Source organism: Phycodurus eques, chromosome 5, assembly GCF_024500275.1.
Source record: "Phycodurus eques isolate BA_2022a chromosome 5, UOR_Pequ_1.1, whole genome shotgun sequence".
In the NCBI taxonomy this organism is placed as follows: domain Eukaryota; kingdom Metazoa; phylum Chordata; class Actinopteri; order Syngnathiformes; family Syngnathidae; genus Phycodurus; species Phycodurus eques.
This window is the reverse complement of record NC_084529.1, coordinates 31,029,412-31,049,756: the sequence shown is the minus strand read 5'-3', so window position 1 is coordinate 31,049,756 and position 20,345 is coordinate 31,029,412. Positions and strand designations below refer to the sequence as shown.

The 20,345-nt window shown below is 41.4% G+C and overlaps 2 protein-coding genes across 5 annotated transcripts; both read left to right on the top strand.

The window, feature by feature from the left end:
• The first annotated feature begins 2 nt into the window (after positions 1 to 2).
• Positions 3 to 1,489, top strand: LOC133402485 (piercer of microtubule wall 2 protein-like). 3 transcript variants are annotated; one of them, XM_061676265.1, is made up of 2 exons: positions 3 to 258; positions 866 to 1,489. In XM_061676265.1, exons 1-2 carry the CDS (start codon positions 180 to 182, stop codon positions 1,204 to 1,206), a joined length of 420 nt encoding a protein of 139 aa, XP_061532249.1. In that variant the 5' UTR covers positions 3 to 179; the 3' UTR covers positions 1,207 to 1,489. The 3 variants fall into 3 exon arrangements, 2 of the variants coding, with proteins under 2 accessions (XP_061532249.1, XP_061532248.1); XM_061676264.1 differs by having other exon boundaries at positions 863 to 1,489; XR_009768523.1 differs by lacking the exon at positions 3 to 258 and adding an exon at positions 491 to 769 and having other exon boundaries at positions 863 to 875.
• A 1,492-nt stretch (positions 1,490 to 2,981) lies between these two features.
• Positions 2,982 to 19,791, top strand: rspry1 (ring finger and SPRY domain containing 1). 2 transcript variants are annotated; one of them, XM_061676260.1, is made up of 15 exons: positions 2,982 to 3,161; positions 3,762 to 4,389; positions 7,794 to 7,846; positions 10,633 to 10,745; positions 12,396 to 12,522; positions 12,612 to 12,670; positions 13,066 to 13,132; positions 13,225 to 13,356; positions 13,453 to 13,568; positions 14,338 to 14,481; positions 14,568 to 14,679; positions 15,382 to 15,484; positions 15,562 to 15,714; positions 16,963 to 17,067; positions 17,526 to 19,791. In XM_061676260.1, the coding sequence occupies exons 2-15, from the start codon at positions 3,992 to 3,994 to the stop codon at positions 17,620 to 17,622; spliced, it is 1,779 nt and encodes a 592-aa protein (XP_061532244.1). In that variant the 5' UTR covers positions 2,982 to 3,161; positions 3,762 to 3,991; the 3' UTR covers positions 17,623 to 19,791. The 2 variants fall into 2 exon arrangements, with proteins under 2 accessions (XP_061532244.1, XP_061532243.1); XM_061676259.1 differs by having other exon boundaries at positions 2,982 to 3,188.
• The last annotated feature ends 554 nt before the right edge of the window (positions 19,792 to 20,345 follow it).

Sequence of the window (20,345 nt, the reverse complement as noted above, 5' to 3'; positions counted from 1 at the left end):
GACGTAAAATGACGCAGTCGTATGTTTTGGGAAATGCCAGAATTTTACGTCGAAACGTTCTTGCAAACACACTTTTAAAAGTTTAAATCATTCTAAACAAATTCGGAAAGGTGGTTATTGTGGCCGCATTAGCTTAAACATTTTGTAAGCCTTTGACTTGCAGGCCTCGCCGGTGTTTAATGGTCGCTATGGAAACTAGACTGGACTGCGAACAGCTGAAGAAAGCAGACACGAGTTCTGAGGATCCCCCTTTGGACGGTACGTTTTTTAAAGTTAACTATGTTGTTTTTGTTGAGGTTTGGGGCAACAAATCTGACAAATTCCCCAATTATGTTTTCCTTCATTTCTAGTACTGATGATCGATTTAGGGATTAATTTACTACTATTATTATAATTAAAGTAACAATGTCATCTATTATGCAATTATCGCAATTAAATATTTTGAAGGAAATATTGACAACACGAAATAATAGTTTGCCACGAATCGGCGTACAGTACTCACGTGACAAAATGGCGTCACCTGTTGATCCCCTATGCTGCAATGACAAAGACAAGGTGAAGAAACGTCATCATTTAACCAGTCTAGCAAAATGGCAAGTAGCTTCTCTAATATAGTGTTATATGTGGCCTGATAATATCTCAATTAAAATGCTTTGTCCAATTGGCATCTGTGTGGATGAAGATGAAGACTACGATCGCTCCTCCACAAGACACGAGAGACATTTCTGTGTTTGTATTTCATATTGACACATTTTTACCAACAGCACAGGTATTCGCAGAACTATATTAAACTGTCTTCATTGTGTTATGATTAACATTTTAATAAGCATGTTTTTTTTGTTTCGTTTTTTTTTTTTTTTAGCAGGTGGTTCAGTGATGTCAGCCCCGGATGAAGAGCAGGCAGAAAACCTAAAAACATGCGTCACCCCTGGAAACCCAGTTTTCTCCTGCACCACCACTCTATCTTTCAAAGGCGCAGCTTCAACACCGTGGCTCAAACCTCAGAACCCCCTGTACAGGACCACCTCCAGTGACTATGGTCTGTACCCTCCCACCGTTGAAACTACACCATGTACATTCCACCCTAAATCGCAGAAATTCACTAGACACCTGGGCAAGAGCGGGATGTACCGCGACAATTGTTTCAACACTACTCTCGACCGCAGCAGAGTGTATGACTGTCCCAATTTACAACACACGATCTGAACACTGATGTGATTGTAATGGCTCAAAATGCTTTATTCACTATGAATGTCTTAATCCAACGAGAGGTTTGGACAAAACAATGTGGCAGCAACTATTTCTGTAAATTAGTGTGTGATCTGATCAGAATCCAAGGCATGCATGCAAGTACAGTTTCACATTTTATTGGTTAATTAGCCATTATTTTCACTGCACATTGTGGTTGTGTAGAAATACTAATGTTTGAAACAAAGCTCCTTGTTTGCATTCAGAGTTTGAGACATTGAATAAAAAATACTTACGTGGTTCCCTCACCTGCCTTGGGTTCATTTCCCACTCAGAGATGTGAATGTTGCGTGTGTGATCGGTTGTGTGTTTTCTACATGTGCCCCGTGATTAGCCAGTGTCCGCTGGCATAGCCTCCAACTCCCCGTGAACATGAAACCGTCACATTCCGATGGTGCACGCTGGGCAACATTGGAGCACGTTTGTTATCCACGTGCACACTTCACGACGTGCTCGCTCGTTCGCTCACTCACTCAATGTCCCCCCTCCCTCTCCCTCTCTGCACCTCTCAAGCTGGGTGGCCGGGGAAGGTGCCGAGCCCAAGGGCCCTTTGACAGTAGCCAGGAAGCAGAGTAGTAGTGATGGCAGTTCGACACTGAAGCTTCAATACGTGCTTGAAACCCTGGACTCCCAATTTCATAGAACTGCTGCTTCAAAGCTCGCTTCAAATCACATGACATCAGAAGCAGCAACGACTTACTACATTGCCTGAATCAATCACCTGACTGCTTCGAATTCCAGTCAGGTGGTAATACGTTGAATAGTTAGAGGTAGTTTTGTCGGAGTAGCGGTTGTCTCAGTTTTGTCACATAGCAGGAATAGCTAGCTCAATCAGTAGAAAATCAGTCCTGTATTGTTAAGTCTTACGTTCGATCCACCGCAAAACGGTTTTGTTAATCATATTTATATCTATTTATGTAGGTGTAGGGCTATCCTCGTCTGTTCCTACTAACAAAAAAACAATTTTAATGCATGCTAGCTAGCATCATCTGTTCTTTTTGAGTGATTATTTTCCAAATGCGGTAAAGTTGTGAGGAAAAGAAAAAGTTTCGAAAAAATCCATGTGCCTCATTTGAGTGTTCGACGTCTCACATAATGGTTACACAAGCACACCTAAACGATGACATTTTCTCTAATCAATAACACAATCCCCACATTCGTCAATATTAGTAAATGAAGACGTTATTCAGTCTTTGTGTGTTGTGTGTATGTCATTTTTCTTCAAAGCCAAAGCTATTTTTAAATCCACTGCAGTCTTGCTCTTCGCCAGGAGAGGTCACTGTAGCCGATGCTTCAAGTAATGAACCCATTTTCGAAAAAAGATGGTCCAAAGTGGTTCAGTGCCTCACAAAAGCTTCATTTGCCCATCACTACGGAGTAGCATCTTTCAAAAAACCAAAAATTTGTCGAGAGAGACCCTTCTCCAAAGCCCAAATCCTTACAGATAAGCATATATGTTACTTTTTCTTCATTTAAACGTTTTAATAATAATAAAGATAGTAATAATAATGTGTTACTATATTGCTTAATAATATAATGTATAAATGTTTAGCAATGTACTGTATAATAACTTATTATTGACTTACATTATACCATTTTGTATAATCCCAAAAATATCATTGCCATAGATATTTACTGCAGATTTGTTTACATTTGTAACTTAAAGTAATAGTTATTTTCATTTTAAATTGAGTTTAAAAAAAATTTATTTGATAAGAAATTCTTTGCATCCCCAGCTGACGACGGTGACGGCAGTCAGTCTCCGAGCTGGCTCCGCTTCGGAAGTGAGCATGGAGCTTGCTAACAGGCAGCTATCCTATGCTGTGTAGCGTCTTCCTTCCCAGTGTGTGTGTGTGTGTGTGTGTCACATCGCTAGTGACCATATGAACGTGTCGGTTGAGCTGTTGGCAAAGGTGTGTTGCGGAATAGCCGCTCGCCGGGTAAATATTGTTCTATATTACTATGGCCGTGCAAGGACTACGCCTTGAGTGCAACTCGTGTTTGCTAACTTATGGCGTTTGACAGTCACGGTTGCCCAAGCTATCGTTTAGCAGCTGTTTAGCCGCAGCCCACCGGAGCTCGAAACCGATCTAACTTGGCTACTTAGTAGCGTGGCTTTATTTAGATGCAGTAGTTCCCCCCCCCCCCCAAGCGACTGAGAAATAAGTGTGTACGTGAATAAAATTAAACTCGTACGCGAAATGACAGATACGATGTTTAAGACTCGTGGTTTTATTTGGAGCTACCGTCGTTAGAACTGTTGCTTGGTGGGTGGCTAGCAAGCTAACGCGCTAACTGTTTAGGGGTGTTGTTCTTGTCAACACCGAGAGCTTTAGTAATTATTGTTATTCTGTCGATTTGAGTCAGACTTGTGTGACTCAAAAGCATGTAGATGGATTAAATTAATCTCAAGCATTTCACTGTAGTTTTTTACAGACTGACCTTAAAATGCAAAACACTGACTAAGATTATATTGTAGTTGGACCTGTCTTCATTTTTTTTTTGTCCCTTAGTCTTCCAAACTTGTGTGAGACAAGGAGGACCTCTGGATCTGAGCCCTGTGATGCTTATGATGTTGAAAGACTTCAGCACATTCACATCACCTGGCCCCACTTGGTCTGCTAACCCAGTGGTGTGTTAAATTTATCCCCTAATCCCCGCTTGGAATCACTATGATCATTTGCGCTGATCCAACCCTGCCCTTTGGGACAAGAACCCCCCATAACCAAGCTCATCTAATGATATGATAGTAGCTGCCTGGATCAGTTACTGTGCCTGCAGGAGCTTTGCACAGGTTCTGCTATTGCTTTCCTCCACAAACTCCTTTCCTTCCCTGTGGGAGACCCTCGCCTGTGTGCTCACCGGCCGCGGAACCATGGGTAATAGCTGCGTGTGCCGGGAGGATAGCGATGCGGAGGACCAACACCACGGGACGTCGAGAGCGTCTCGAGGACAAGCCAGGCGGGTGGACCACGGTACGGGCACGGCTGTCGATGCGGGAGAGTCTCGCAGCAGTCGCCCGAGGGACCCGGTCAGACCCCCGCGTAGAGGGCGTGGACCCCACGAGCCACGACGGAAGAAGCAGAACGTTGATGGCCTGGTGCTGGACACGCTGGCTGTCATCAGGACCCTTGTAGATAAGTAAGATGAGACTTTCCTCACTGCCTCTATTGACACAATTTAACTGAAGACATTCCAGTACAGTGCGAGCATAAACTAAAATGGACATAGTGTGACAACATACCATACATAGAAAGCGTTCGCTCGCTTCTAAATCAAGAAAAAATGTTAATCCTGCATTTCAGAGCATTTCAATTATAAAAAAACATATTTTATTATTTCACAACAGCTTTGTAATGACCCTAACATAGGTATGTTACTAACATTTTTCAAAATACCTTTATATCAAAATAGACAATATCACTGGATAGAGTATTACATGAATAAAATCAGCCCTAGCTTGAAAGAATCACATAAGGATTAAGGACTTTATGGCACTGTTTGTGTTGAAAATTTTCCAACATTTTCTGCCCATAAATCAATATAAATCATTAGGAAATGTGTGACTGAAACCTTGCCACCTTGGTGGAAAAATGCCCAGACATTTCTGAATAGTTGAGATGAAAATGTGATGTTTATACAGGGTGCTCAAGCCAGCATGTCATTTCGATGATCGAACTGAGAGCAAGCAAATCATCAGCAATACTCCAAACTTCACAGAAATTAAGAATAATAGTCAAACACCACCATAAAGTCTTCTATCGTCACTGAATCATTTGAACGTGATTTCTGATTCTGAAATCAAGGAACATTTTCATCCTTTTCAGAACCATAGAAAATCTCAACTGAATTGAAAAATTCAAAAACAAGTTGGCAAAGGAATTTCCCCCAAAATGTATCTGAAAAGAACAAGTGTTATTACCTTGTGCGAAACAATGAGAAAATGCGATTTTGGTGGACCTAACATACCTATCTTTTGTAAAATAAGTAAGCGTGTACAGTGTACACAAGGAGTCGACTGTTCCCTTGTGATTACCTAGTGGCGATAAAGTTTCCACCGTTTTGTTAATCAGTAACTGATTTGGATCCTGACTATTTGTGGCAGTTTCAAAATGTGAGCAGCCCAACAGAGACTAATAAGCCTCATACAGTGTGTTTGTTTGTCTTCCTTGCCAACGTGAGTCATTGCAGCCCTGCAATCCATTAGCCACATTATATGGCACAATGTTGTGTACCAATGTGACAAGCAAGGTCCATAAAGGCATGCTTGGATGACTTTATCCTTTCTTTAGTATCAAGCAGTAGCAAACAAAATTGTAAAAGTTAGAAAGTAATTCAAGCAAACGAGAGGAAGAAATTCCACACAAATGTAAATGCAACAGTCTGAGACCAGCAGTTGGTGTCTTTCTGCCATACAATTGGGTAATGTTTTTTTAATATTTGTTGAAAACACATCTGGCTGGTAACTAAACAAATTAGATGATTTTCGTCAGTGTAGTGTACACACGCACATACAATCACATTAATATTCAAATACAATAATTGCTAGTGATGGTTAGATGAGCTCGAGTGAAGTCTTGCAGCACATTGGGCAAACTGTATTGATACTGTGTGTTGTGTTGCTCAATAGACAGCTGCTGGAGCTTAAATAGCACTGCAGGCAACATACAATATTATTGAGGTTATTGTACTCTTAATCTTAAATTTAAAATATTTTTGATAGCTTTAAAATATACAGTCAATAAAAATTGTGAATGTTTCATTTAGAAAATCCGAGTGAAAGTGATGTTACTCTTGTAGTTGTGTTTCAAGCAGAAAGTTTTAAAATTGTTTTTCATACATGTTGATTAAAAGTCAACTTCTGAATGGCTTAAAAAACAAAATGAAGGTTTTGGAGAGGCCGAGTCAAAGTCCAGACTTGGATCCGATTGAAATGCATTGGCATGACAATTCTGCACAGATGAGTGGGCCAGAATCTCTCCACAGATGTGAAAGGCTCATTGTCAGTTAGAGAAAATAGTTGATTTCAGTTGTTGCTGCTGCTGAGGATGGCCCAACGAGTTATTAGGTTTAGGGGGCCATTACTTTTTCACACAGAGCCAGGTAACTTTGAATATTATTTTTCCGTAATAAATGAAATCACGATTTAAAAACTGCATTTTAATTTCACTTGGGTTGTATTTGTGTGGAATTTTATTTAATACATTTCCAGGTCTGGAAAAGTATGGAAAATGGAAAGTATTGTATGGAATAGAATATTCATGTTTCCAAGATTGTTATGAGGAATGCTGTATTTTCTAAAACAAACAAAAAAAAAAAACAAAAAACAAAAAATATATATATATATACAGTACATACGTAGATTGATCTGTGGTTTTTTTTAAGGCGCTTGGAAGCGCAGCTACTATGTTTGTGTGAGAGCACACAGTATTATTCCTTAATCTTGATGAATACACAATTGTGATTGGCTTAGAACATTCCGTCAGTGTACATTATCAGCTGATAATTATCAGGGACTAATGGACTTTCCAGACGCAACCATCCTCCGCAGCGCATTGGTTCACGCCTCCATGACGTCCATTAATTCCTGATAATTGTACGTTGTCGGGCATTAACCCTGATGTATATGAGTCCGATCTTGTACGATCATTAACGTAACTCATTGTGGGTAGATGTAAATTCTCTGATGACTGGTTTATAAATTCCAAATATAAAGACTGGTTGGCTAAGGATACCAAATAGATAAAGAACGCTAAATGTAGACTTTGTATGAAATCATTTGACATCGCCAGCATTGGGGAGGCAGCAATTGTGAGTCATTCAACATTTTGTCATCTGTCATCTGTGGTTATTTTGGTGACATAATGGCATAAAAAAAAAATTTGTATGACGCATGTCTATTTACTCAAATGTCACAAATTATTTTAATTCTTTACTCAGAAGTCTGAAAATTAGGGTCTGGAAAAAGTATGGAATTTTGAAATCTCAAATGTGTAGGAACCCTGCTATCAGGGCACGATCCTTAATGGTCCTAATCTGAACACACAGGTATACATTTCTGCTGAAAGTATTAAAGTTCGGCCAAAGTCATTCACGTGTTTTGTTTCTAAATACATGTTGGAAGATAAGTGCTGAAAACCTGCAAAGACTGAGAACAATATAGTACTGATTTGTTGAGCTACGGCTTAAAACTTTTTCACCTTCTAAATGTTCCTGATTTTGTGAGCAGGGTTTAAAACTAGCATCACAGACGTCACAGACCTGTGCCTACGGTTGCTGATTATTGTTCTCTGTTATATTACTTGATCTAGCCTGTTCTAACATTCTATACTACAAAGTAAGTAATGCATGTATGATTATTGCTGATATTGGATCAGATCGATATGGGTATCGGGCAAAACTCAGGGCTGCAATATCGCTATCGGATTGGAAGTGAAAAAGTTGGATTGAGACATCCCTCGAAAACTAAGGAGGGAAAAAAAAAAGAGTTTGAGAAGGGGGCTGCTTTCAGATTGTTTGAACAGATTTTTGTTTGTTTTTACCAGTGATCAAGAACCACCTTACTCCATGATCACTTTACATGAGATGGCAGAGACAGGTGAGAACATTTCCACTTTAATTATTTTTCATATTCATGTCTAACATAGTAATTGGTCCTAATCATGCATTACGTTATTTGAATGAATTAATCATACACAGAGACAGAATAAAATGTCGTCTTCTAGAGAAACCCTGCAAACTCTGTAGATTAAGATGTCACCAACACACTCACACTGTTTGTCCTGAAATAGTGGCCTCCACTTTTTTGTCCCATTTAGTCATCCGGTAGGGCGTCTATGGTCTATTTGAATAAATGAATGCACCGGCCCGTATAGATGCCTCCTTTTTTTCCCCCCTCTCCCCAACAGCTATATTTTCGAGAGAAAGTCCTGCTGTAGGTAGCATGGCGCTTTCCTTTGAAAAAGCTGCCAAATATTTCAACATTAAAAAAAAAAGCTAAAATACGAGACAATATTTTAACACATGATTTATTTGTGACACATGTTTTAAAAATATGTCATTGTAAAATGCACTTGTACAAATATAGCTCTTCCTCACAATAAAGGTCATACCCCTGATAGACACCTCATTCTCTCTGCAGTTCAGTAAATTAATGCCTGCAGTATGAGGAACCTGTGTGCACCTAGTTTGAATTTTGCAGACTGGTCTGATTTTTAATGGCTTTGTACATATTTTAAGGTTAGTGCGTGTGTGTTTACTATCATGCACATATAGTCAATGGTGCTTCAATGCTGTGTGTTTGATAACTGATAACTTTGATAACCTATTCACAACAGTCACTTTGGGTTTTAGCCTACGGATAGCGAGCCCCGAAGGTCAAGCTACCAGTCACTCTTTCTAACATATGATGCGTTGCATTATTCATAGGCTCTTGGCAACGCACTTTAGTTTTATTTTGAAATAAAGGATGTAAATTGTTTTCCTTCATAGCTTGCCGACTTGGCATTTTTTTCTGTCTGCAATAATATAAGTGAGTGGCACTCAGAAACGCACAGACATCTGCCAAGGCCACTCAATTCTAATTTGGAACGGTACCAAATTATTCACTCTAATAAGTGCTGACCTCCTGTATGTATTCAGATTTAAGCACTGAGCTATTAAGGAAAAAAGACTCTGGATGTTGCACAAAAAAATGTAATGTTCCTTGGCCTATGCCCCACCGCTTTACAAAGTGAAGTGGTAATTTGTTGGAGAGTTTTTGCGTAATCCTAATAGATGACACACGACTAATTGCAGACGGGTCAGATAAATTGGAATCAGTGATGACTAGGTGATTGCAGGTCCTGTTTCAATTGCATCACACCAAACCTTAGTACCACCAAAAGCATTACAGGCCTAATTTACTAAGATCCCGAACAGGTGGCATTAAATTCTGTTTTCACTTTTAAAAGTGTGTGCATGCTGTTGACGTGCATGTCAACAGCATACATATACTACACACATATACTACGATTACGATCTAAATTGCATGTTTACTCACTCTAGTAGGTTGCGTGCACTGTTGGCAACAGGTGTAGAAGTGGTGGACACCACAGTATTTTTAAAAAAGGGCTTTGTGCTTTACGAACAGTGGGAGGAAAAAGTATGCGAACTTCATCCAAATCACAAGAATAAAAGGTTTCTGCTTAAATTAATACCACACAAACAATTATATGGTTTCATATTTTTTTCATTGAAAATTAACTTAAACATTCACAAGACAGGGAGGAAATAGTAAGTGACCCTCTAGGCTACGGTGTGTGTGTGTGTGGGGGGGGCGTCGCTGTTGTCACAGGCTGTTTCGTACTCCTTGGACGCTGGCAGCTAGATCCATTCGACCCGTCGACTTCGGCTTCCGCATCAGGCGCTGTTTGCGCCAATCCAATTTAAGCACTAGTGACTTTTAAGTCTAGTTCACCAATCAAACGACACAAGAAAGTCACATGACCTCACACAACGTCTTCTATTGGGCTTCCTGGGCACACAAGATAAGCCAGCTCGCCGGATTGTCGTGCCTAGGTGGCGGCCATGTTGGGAAGGACATCGTTACCATGAAGGCAACGCGCACTACTCTTGTTTACATTTAGACAAACAAAAACAACAGCTTTATTGCTGTATTGTAATATTTGTCTGGCACTGTCTGCCCAAACGTGGATGCTTCAGCTCACTTATAACTTTAGAAAACACCGTGCAGTAAATTGCCGATTTGTTGTTGTACACAGACACACAAACATAAGTATTTGCACATTCACATTTTATTTATTTTATTTTTTTTAATTGATTGTCATGCTTTGGTTAAAAAACAGAAGTTACTATTTACTCAGTAGTAAATAGTAACTTCTGTTTATTTCACTATGTACTTTTTACTCTTACTCAAGTAATTTTTTGGGAGGATTACTTTTTACTTTTACTTCAGTCACATTATTGTCAAGTAACAGTACTCTTACTTGAGTGCAATGTTTGGCTACTCTACCCACCTCTGGAGCTGACATCCTCTATGATCTACTTTTAAGCAACATTTTTGCTGATCAGATCAGACATTGTCTTATTTGTTGCACTGGTCTCTTGCATTTTCGCATTGAGGTGGAGAGCCTCGTCGCCCTGGTTGTGGTCCCAGCGGAACCGCAAAGCACACTTAACATCAGTGACATTCCGACGGGTTCTCACATTTTTTTCTCCCAGTGTGTCTCTTATGGTTTTCACGATGAAAAAGAGAACTCCACAAACCGCGAGCAAACCTCGGGTAGTGTCTTCGGTGTGTTTTTGGAGCACATCAACTAGGATGCATGTTGCCGACGCATCCGACCAGAAGCCCATGTTCATCTTGTCTTTCTTTTCTCTTAGATGACGGCTGGCTGGAAGTTGTACAGTCTCTGATTCGAGTGATCCCATTAGATGACCCACTTGGCCCTGCAGTCATCACCCTTCTATTGGATGAATGTCCCCTGCCCACTAAGGTTAGAAACGTGTTGGGAATTTACTACAGTAGTAGATTTGACCCTTTAAGGGAAATTGAAAATCACAAATCCTTTTGCATCATATTTCAAAAGGCATACATTCACTAGGGAAATCATGTTGCAAGATGCGTATCAGATTTCCCCAACCTGGACCTGATAATACATAGGAATATGTTTGTATCACTATAGAGCTGCAGGTGCTTTTGATTCTTTTTGGCTACGAGTAAAACCTATTTTCACCGCAGTAATTTTTTTTTTAATGCTACTTTGTTTAGCTACTGAAGGAAACAAATCAATATTAGGTAAGTCGTCTTAGGACAAATATGACATCAGTGCGCTGTCCAACAAAATTAGCACATTTAAGAAATGTATGTATCAATAAGATTGCTATTGCTGCTGGTCTTATCCCTATCCTGTCTATTTAGTTGTGATTGTTGCTCTCAGGTGGTATTATATCCGTCCAACTCCATTAGTGACACTGTGTGTCCCTTCAAAGAAGAAATACAATTTACTGGGTGTGGTGTGCTTTATTTAGCTGCTAGAATCTGTTCTTTTTTCAGTGCTCGCTCGAGGCAATATTGTACCTGCATAGATCAGATTGTTTTCCTTTGCTTTATATTATTAAATTCTATTACAATTATACATGTACACTACTGTGTAAAGATCAAAATCACATTTCTAGCTTCATTTTAATGTCCATATATAATCCTTTTTCAGTGTGATTATTAAAAACAATCACAACACACAAATAACAGAATTCTAAAACTGATCGACTGACTGACCTATGTGACCGTGTGGGTGCGTCACAAGAAATCCACTGATTGGCTGACCGGCCCGTGTGACCACGTGGGCGCGTCACAAGAAATCCACTGATTGGCTGACTGACCCGTGTGACTGAAAGGCTCGTGTTGGAAGGGATGCAGCAGCATTGCAACTTGCTACGGCGTACTACGCCTGACAGACCGTGGTTTCGCGCAGCCCGCATCCTGGCTCGCCCCGCCCGGCACCGGCAAGCCATATAAGTCGGCTCTCCTGCGGCCCCCGCCGCCGCGAAGTTGATGTCGCCACTGCCCCGGCGGCCCCACGCCAGCCCGCCAGCAGTGAGAGTAGCCGCCAGGGGTCCGGCGGAACGATGTTAGGGCCGTCAGCCTCACAGTTTCGCCCGTGACGTCGCGGGGCGAGGAGGAGAAAAAAAAGAATCCAGGGAGATCACGGTCCATCGCACTGCTGTGGCCGCATATGATGCACCTTTGGGCAGCCACAGCAGCTGGCACGGCCTGCTGAATTTAATCTGAGGCAAAGTAGGGAAAAATGTGGGCTAAGAGGCTGCCTGGCCGCCACACAGTGCCTTTCTGTGCATTGCTGGGAATTCTGCTTGGGAGCCGTGAGAGTAGGCATATATTTGATTGACAACTACAATTTTGGCAGGGCAGGGTTTTCAGAGCATTTAGCGACACGCCCACAGCGTCTGGAAGCTGAAAGAATGTCTCAAATCTTGAACATTTTGAAGGCTGATTTCACATACTTTGCAATTTTCCTTATTCATTCACTTTGTCCAGCTTGTTAACAATACTCTGTGGTGTGTCAAACTTACAACACATTTTTGGAGTGACTTTAATGGGTCTTTAAATTGGCTCGTGTTGTCATTAGGATGCTCTCCAGAAGCTGTCCGATATGCTGAGTCTGAGTGCAGCTGTGGCCCAACAGGACGCTCTGAGCCCTGCCAAACACAGAAACACCACAGCCGTCCTTGGATGTCTGGCTGAGAAATTGGCTGGTACATTGACACCCTTGAATGTTTGTCTTTTCGCACTGACACACGATTTGCGGCTGTCAACTTGGTAATTTTGTGTCTTTTCTCCTAAGGACCAGCCAGTATTGGACTGTTGAACCCTGGAACTCTTGAGTACCTTCTAGAGAGCATGGTGAGGGTAGTAAAGGCAAAAAAAAAAAGTTTGAATTTGCTGTTTGTACAATGTTGCAAGAGCAAGTCACCTGTTTAATATACGTTTTGATAGTCACTGTTTTCCAAAAATGTAAAAAACGATTCAAATTATTCTTGGTTTTGATAAGAAACACAGTTCAGTCAAAGCTAGAAATAAACCAGTTCTGCAATCACAGTGATAGCAAGTGCTTGGTTCACTTTCTGTTCCTCTCTGCTAAACAAGTGCTTCCCTGGAGAAAAACACTATGTAGAACTAGAAAAACTAGAAAAGGCCTCCTAACGTCACATCAAGTTGTGACTGATTGCTGAGGCGGAAAATGGCAAAGTAATGTGGAAATATGCAAATGAATGAATTTCATGTATTTCCTATCCAAGAGCTCTGAGGCGCACCCTACTGTCATGCTGTTTGCTCTGATTGCCTTGGAGAAGTTCTCTCAGACCAGTAAGTTCATTTGTTAGCTCGGAAATAGCAGATAATGGTTAGATGTCTGTAATATCCTACTAAAAGCAACAATATTTCTTTCTCGCCCTCAGGTGAGAACAAGCTAACGGTATCAGAGTCTTATATAAGCAAGAGACTGGCTGTGCTGGAATCATGGGCAGAGCACTCCGACTACCTTAAGAGGCAGGTCGGATTCTGCTCACAGTGGAGCTTGGACAACTTGTGTGAGTAGGCCTGCGTATTCAACAACCTCTGTTAGAGTGATTTTGTGTGGGCGAGTCACTCAAGAGGACGATGTGCTGCTCCTCTTCTCGGTCCAGTCCTGAAGGAAGGGCGTCAGTTCACCTACGAGAAGGTCAACCTCACTCATATCAACGCCATGCTCAACAGCAACGACGTCAGCGAGTACCTCAAGATCTCCCCCAGTGGATTAGAGGTCAGGCTGTCTGAAATTAACGTCTATTGTTTATTGTAATGTTAGAAAAATACGAAAAAGGGTGGTTTTTATTTTTTAATTCACTTCCACCCCTATCTGTGATAGATGTTAATAATGAATAATTTTGCAGTATTAACAAAAAAAATCCAGCCCCAATCCTTGGCCTCTTCCTGTTTGTGCTTTGACACAATAGCCATCCAAGGCTTGTTTGAGTGTTTTTGCATTGTAGTACTTCTGCATGATATTGTTTCAGTCTAGTCTGGGCCGTTGTTTGAAAGTGGTTCTGGATCTTCTGCCAGCCTATCTGATTGTCATGGGCAGAAAAACTGTGTGCTGGTTAGTATATAAATTAGCCTCAGTGGGAAAGAATTGCAGAACAACTCCCTCAAAGACACATTTTCAGAAAGAGGCAAATAACAAAACTGAAGTGATTTCCTCGGTTGCTTAATTTCACACTTGATGGATGGGAAGGCACTCCAGGTTTGTATATGAGCTGTTCAAAAGTAAATTATCTGTAATTATTTTGATTTATTTATTTTTGGTTGCAAGAATACATTGTATGTGCCCCCGCTAATCGAGACTCGGTATTCTGATTAATATTGCGTACACGAAATACAATTAAATAGAATCCGCCCTTGTTCTATTCTCAAGACCGAGTGTTTAAACCACATCAAGTCGGTTGATAGAGATGTTAGATTAATGAAATTCCAAATCTTCAACTAAATTTGAACCAATATCACATTCATTAAATTTATTTCCCCTTCCACAGGCTCGGTGCGATGCATCCTCCTTCGAGAGTGTGCGTTGTACGTTCTGTGTGGATTCGGGCGTGTGGTACTACGAGGTGATAGTCATTACATCAGGCGTGATGCAGATCGGATGGGCCACCAAGGACAGCAAGTTCCTCAACCATGTACTCCTTCTGTCTGCGGGCTATCCAGCTATTTCTCATCTCATCTGTTTCTGCAAGTGTTTTACACGTGCGAACGTGTGTTGCAGGAGGGTTACGGGATTGGCGATGATGAATACTCGTGCGCATATGATGGCTGCAGGCAGCTCATCTGGTACAACGCTCGCAGTAAACCTCACGCTCACCCCTGCTGGAAGGAGGGTAGGAATTTTGGAATGACTGAAGATGACGTGTTTTAGATTGTCTTTCGTATTATAAGGTCACAACCGCGCTGGCACAACGGCAATATTAGTCATAATAGTTCTGTCGTCCTTGCTGACCGCCAGACGGTGAGAACTGCTTCGCTTTTGCTGCTTCGTCAGGCGTTCATTCATCTGCGCAGCTTTTTCTCTGTGGTGCTTTGTGGTGAGGTGCGTTTGTCTCACTGGATCACGGATGCCGTTCGTCATTCTCGTCGGGTGTCAAACCATCCCCCGCTATCAGGTGTGATCTGTGTCTGGGATTACTCGTGACTTTGCTGGTATTAGTCATTCAGTGCTTTCAGCACCTCCGTCTTGCGGTCAGCGTGGATGAAATAGAACGAAAGTTACATATTATATATTTGTATGAATCCCGAATGACCGCCAGAGCGCTCTGTCACTCAGAATCCTTATGTTCACGCGAGAAGATTCTGTTGGAACTGAGCCCCGTGTGACACCAGAACTTATACCCGTTTCGGGTCACCTGGGAATCACACATGACTTTTTTAGTATGCGTACTCGAACTGCACATTCGTGAAGGGAATATTCAGTGCTTTTAGCACCGCCGTCTGCCAATCATTCGGGATTCATTGAACCGTAATTACCATGTAACTTTCATTTTCCTGTGACCTGATAGTGCGCTGATGATGGCTTCTTGTTGTAGGAGATGCAGTCGGCTTCCTGCTGGACCTCAGCAGAAAGCAGATGATCTTCTATCTGAATGGACATCAGCTGCCGCCAGAGAAACAGGTCTTCTCCTCCGCTACGTAAGTTCACACTTTCTTTTCGCTCTATTATTCATGCTCCCCCAACTGATCTTTTTTCCCCCTCTATGATCTGTCAGGTCCGGCTTCTTTGCGGCAGCCAGTTTCATGTCATACCAGCAGTGTGAATTTAACTTTGGCGCCAAGCCTTTCCGCCACCCACCCTCGGTCAAGTTCAGCACCTTTAATGACTTTGCTTCACTGCTACCCAGTGAAAAGATCATCCTACCAAGGTAAGATGAAGCTGGGTTTATTTTCTTGGCCAGCCTCTCACTGCTATTTTACAAAGCAAGGACATAGGAATGATAGATGTGGTTTACTTACAAGCTTTTAAACATTATCATCTGATCATTTCAAACAGCATCACATAACTTTATTCATCCTGGAAGCATTGTATCTACTAGATCTCTTAAGTTGAATGTATCAAAAAGAACAATATTACAAGTTTTTTTTTTTTTTTTTTTTTTTTTTTTTTTTAAATTGTAGGCATGGTTTACAATAAAATGATTCCCATCTCTATTCTTTTGATTAAATTTATTTTAACAATGGCGGCATGGTAGCCGATTGGTTAGCGCATCTGCCTCACAGTTCTGAGCACCTGGATCCAAATCCGGCGTTACCTGTGTGGAGTTTGCATGTTCTCCCTGTGTCTGCGTGGGTTTCCTCCCACATCGCAGAAACATGCATGGTAGGTTAATCGAAGATTCTAAATTGCCCGTAGGTGTTAATGTGAGTGCGAGTGGTTGTTTGTTTCTATGTGCCCTGCGATTGGCTGGCGACCAGTTAAGGATGTACCCCGTCTCTCGCCCCAAGATAGCTGGGATAGGCTCCAGCATGTCCGCGACACTAGTGAGGATAAGCGGTATGGGAAATGGATGGATGGATGGATGTTTTAACAATGCTGCCACCTGGGTGTCATCGGAATAGAGTAAAAGCACCAGCAGGTCCTCACGCACAATCTGTTGACACCACCCCCTTCAAATACTGTACAGGTTTTCATGCTTGACTTGAACTTGCATTTTCAAGGTTTAAAAAGTCATAATATTGTAGGTTATAAAGTGCTGAAACCACTACCTTCTCGGCTATCTGGATAAGCGTTTTGTTTGGATTGTTAGAAATAAAAAGTGACCCCACTGCCATTATGAAACTGATCTTTCATTCATAATGGCAAAATGTATATACTCTAATGGATAAAATAATCATTTTAAATATGATTAGTATTTCAATGTGAAGCTGTTGGGTACTGGAAAAGCTTGAAACCTAAAAAATGTCCTGTAAATTACAACAATTGGTCCGTTAAAAAGATGTAATGTAAACAGGTGATTAGATGTATAGTTTTGCCTTCAATGCGCTACACTTTCTTGTATTAAAATTCAAACGTTAAAATACTCTGTGGGTGACTATTAGACCAACCTGTCGTTGCAATTGTAATGCTTTGAGTCATCACAGAAAACGTGTTTTTCTGTGCTTGTTTTATCTAGACATCGGCGTTTGGCTTTACTGAAACAAGTTAGCATCCGGGACAACTGCTGCACACTGTGCTGTGACGTCATGGCTGACACAGAGCTGCGGCCTTGTGGACATGGGTACGCAAACCATGCATATTTATTTTCTGAAGTTCAATAGAACGTCATGCAAACATTACACGAAAACCTTGCGAGACTCAGTTCAACTATTGTCAAAGCAGTTAATCTACATGCTCATCTTTTTCTTTGGCTGTTTTGTTATTTTTTTACCATTTATATTATGTATACACTTTTGTTTAAACTTTAAAAAAAAAAAAAAAAAAAAAAAGATCCACGTGTGGCATGAATCATGTTTGCATTTTGCCATTCTAGTTGAGCCTGCTTTATAAAAAAAAAAAAAAAAAAAATCTTATCAGGAGTGGAAAATGTTGATGGTTAATTCCCTGTAGTTCCAGTTCTTTTTATCATTTTATAAAAATGGTTTCAAAATTTCAACAAATCTTTTACTGAATGTCGGTCTGATAACTGAGCAGATGACACTTTTTACCTGACAGTTTCTGTGGCTGTTCTTTTTCCAGGGGTATGTGTATGGAGTGTGCCTTACAGTTAGAAACGTGTCCCCTGTGTCGCCAAGACATCCAGACCCGCGTCAGACTCATTGCACATGTCTCCTGACACTCCTCGTGTAAGGAGAGACGCACAAGCCCTACTGCCACCTCCCCCTCTAAGCCCCTCTGGCCCAGCCAGTTTGGAGGACGGTGCTCCAGTGAATTTACCAGAATTACGCATTCTGGTCAGAGGAGGTCTTGGTGGAGGGGTGATGATAGGAAAGAGAGGAGATGAGGAGATTGGAAGCCAAACACAGCAGAATTCCCGTTAGTTTTCACTCATTTAATGACACCTCAGCTTGTGTTCTTCTGAGCTGAAGCAAGACAATGATTCTGCTGAACTGTTCACGATCTAAAGGAGGGAGTCAAAACAAAGTCATCAGATTACATCAAACCACTCATCTGCAAGACTCAGTTAGCGGACCTCTGTTCTCAAATGAAGATACCCCCTGTTTAGAGAGCACTGCGTTGGGATCTGCAAGAGCACGGTAGTAGTAAGTCGCAAGTAAAGTTTTAACCCTAAGGTACAGACAAATGTGAGATATATTTCACTTTTATATTACTGGGTGTAAATCTGCAATTTGTGTTCCCAAGGTAGCATTATCCTTGTCTTTGCTCCGTGTTGTACTAACATCCCTCGGTTAATGTCACTTCCTCTGCTGATCCATAGCCCGGTATGTGGAATTTCCACAAATCCGCACAATCTGTTACATTACTCTGATATAAATGTCCGAAAACCAAAAATGTGCATCAATCATTAGTTTACAAATACCTCATTTACTTTAAAAAGTCAAAATTTAAATAATCCAGTCTGACCAGAGAAATGTACATTGCTGCCAATAAGCAAACTTCAATCGAGGACTGTAATGATTTTCAACAGTATCTGCTTGCTTGCTTGTGCTTTATTTCAAGTCTTAGATTGTCCTTCGCTTGCACTGATGTAAGTAAGGACCAAAGGGAGTAACAGGAGCCCATTTGTTCCCAGTAAAGTTGTGGCTAACGTTGATAGTAAACAAAGGCGAACCACCTGAGTCTTCAGTTTACTTAATCAGCTTGACCTATAAATGTGGCACGTGTCGCCACAAGTAAATATCTTAATTTCTACTTGAGGGGAGTTTACAATAATAATTTGTAAAAAATAAATAAATAAAAACTCATGTGTGTTAAAACAGTCAATATAACTGGACAGTAGTACATGATAAATATGATCTGGAAAAAGAAAATCTGCCATCTCTTGCCTCATCTTGTGCCTCTCATTTCATATTCCTGAAAGAAACCACTGACCGAGAAAAAACCACAACCAATCAGTGACAGACGGCGTGACTTAGGAAGTCGCAATCATTTGTTGCGTACTCGTCGGCACACCCATTGCGGGCACACCCTTGCGGCACCACGCTGACCTGTTACCCAATAAAAACACCCTTTGAACTGAAGTTTTCTTGTTTACAAGGCCCGGATGCAATGATTGTGCGACACCTTCAAGTCACGCCTTCACCTTTAATTGACTATATTAAGACATCTGTCTTTCCAACCACGAATATGTGATGTGTTTTCACGAAATAAAATGAAAATTGAACAAAATGTCAGGGATGGTGTTGTAGCAGTTAAATGGTTCAAAGACTAATGTGAAAGTATCCCCCAAGTCTTTCTCAAGAAGATGTGGTGGCATCTGTTTGTAACTATATTTATTTTTTATGGCACTCTTAGTAGTTTGCTTGTTTACAAAATTTTCCAAAACTGCTGTATCATCCTGGTTACAAGCGGTCGTGACAGCTTCAGACTGACCCTTTACAATGGATAAACTGTTTTCTGACTGAGTTACTGCCCACTTTTACTTGAAGCATCTGTGGCTTGGTGTGGTTTTCGAGGAGGATTCTCTTTCAGTGACTTATCTAAAGATGTGGTTCAATTGTTCATAAACGCAACACAGAAATGTATCCACCATTCGCATGAACTAGAGCTGTAATACTAAAGTATGCTGGGAGAATTTCTGAAGACTTGAATTTAGTGAGACAAATCCCTGTACTTACTGTTTGCTGATTTGGAGCACCTTATAAGAGCAGCTGAGAGAAATAATGAATTGTATGGCTGGAGACAAAATTCAGGATAAAATTGTAAAATATTGTTTTGAAAAATTCACTGAGGAATTTCGCCCCAGAATTCCCAAAGATGTGATTCATCAAAGAATTGTTGTATCCTGGATTGTGCCATTTGTAATAAATGTATGTTCATGTGATGTTTATGTGACAAGGTGTTCCTTTACGTCGTCAGATCGTTTGTTCATCATCAGTTGTTTGACTAAACTCCGTAAATCATAAGTTTTGTATTTGCGTAGTTATAAGTTACTCTATTTGTTGCAACGAGTGAGTGGCCCCACACCCAGCGACAGAGTCCAGGGGTGTGTGTCTGCGGACACATCCAAGTGAATTGACACCGTTTCGCATGCACAATGACCATCAGAAGTGTCCTGTAATTGCTGTGCCAGCCTGCGCAAAGGGGGGCTGAGGACCCCACCCTAGCCAGTCGAGAAGCGGGGTCGGGCCCAGGACTCCACCCGAGAGCGGCCTGGTGCTGAGACACCTCCCACACCGAGGGGTGCAGGGTGGTCCACCGGCCCCACCGAGGCGCCCCGAAAACCGGCCACCCAGAGGAGCCCGCACGGACCCAACGCCACCCCTCCAGCCAACCCCCACACTGCCCCACAGGCCCCGCCACCAAGACCGGCAGCAGACATAGAAAGGTCTTCCTCCCATTTAGTGATTAGTAAGTGCATTGATTTAGTGCATGGTG

What these genes read in the sequence shown, in the direction of transcription:
- LOC133402485 (XM_061676264.1), top strand. Translation starts at nt 180, where the DNA reads ATGGTCGCTATGGAAACTAGACTGGACTGCGAACAGCTGAAGAAAGCA. An exon ending in TGAGGATCCCCCTTTGGACG is followed by an intron (nt 259 to 862) that starts GTACGTTTTTTA and finishes TTTTTTTTTTAG; the next exon opens with CAGGTGGTTCAGTGATGTCA.
- rspry1 (XM_061676260.1), top strand. Translation starts at nt 3,992, where the DNA reads ATGATAGTAGCTGCCTGGATCAGTTACTGTGCCTGCAGGAGCTTTGCA. An exon ending in AATGTCCCCTGCCCACTAAG is followed by an intron (nt 10,746 to 12,395) that starts GTTAGAAACGTG and finishes TGTTGTCATTAG; the next exon opens with GATGCTCTCCAGAAGCTGTC. An exon ending in CTGCGGCCTTGTGGACATGG is followed by an intron (nt 17,068 to 17,525) that starts GTACGCAAACCA and finishes TTCTTTTTCCAG; the next exon opens with GGGTATGTGTATGGAGTGTG.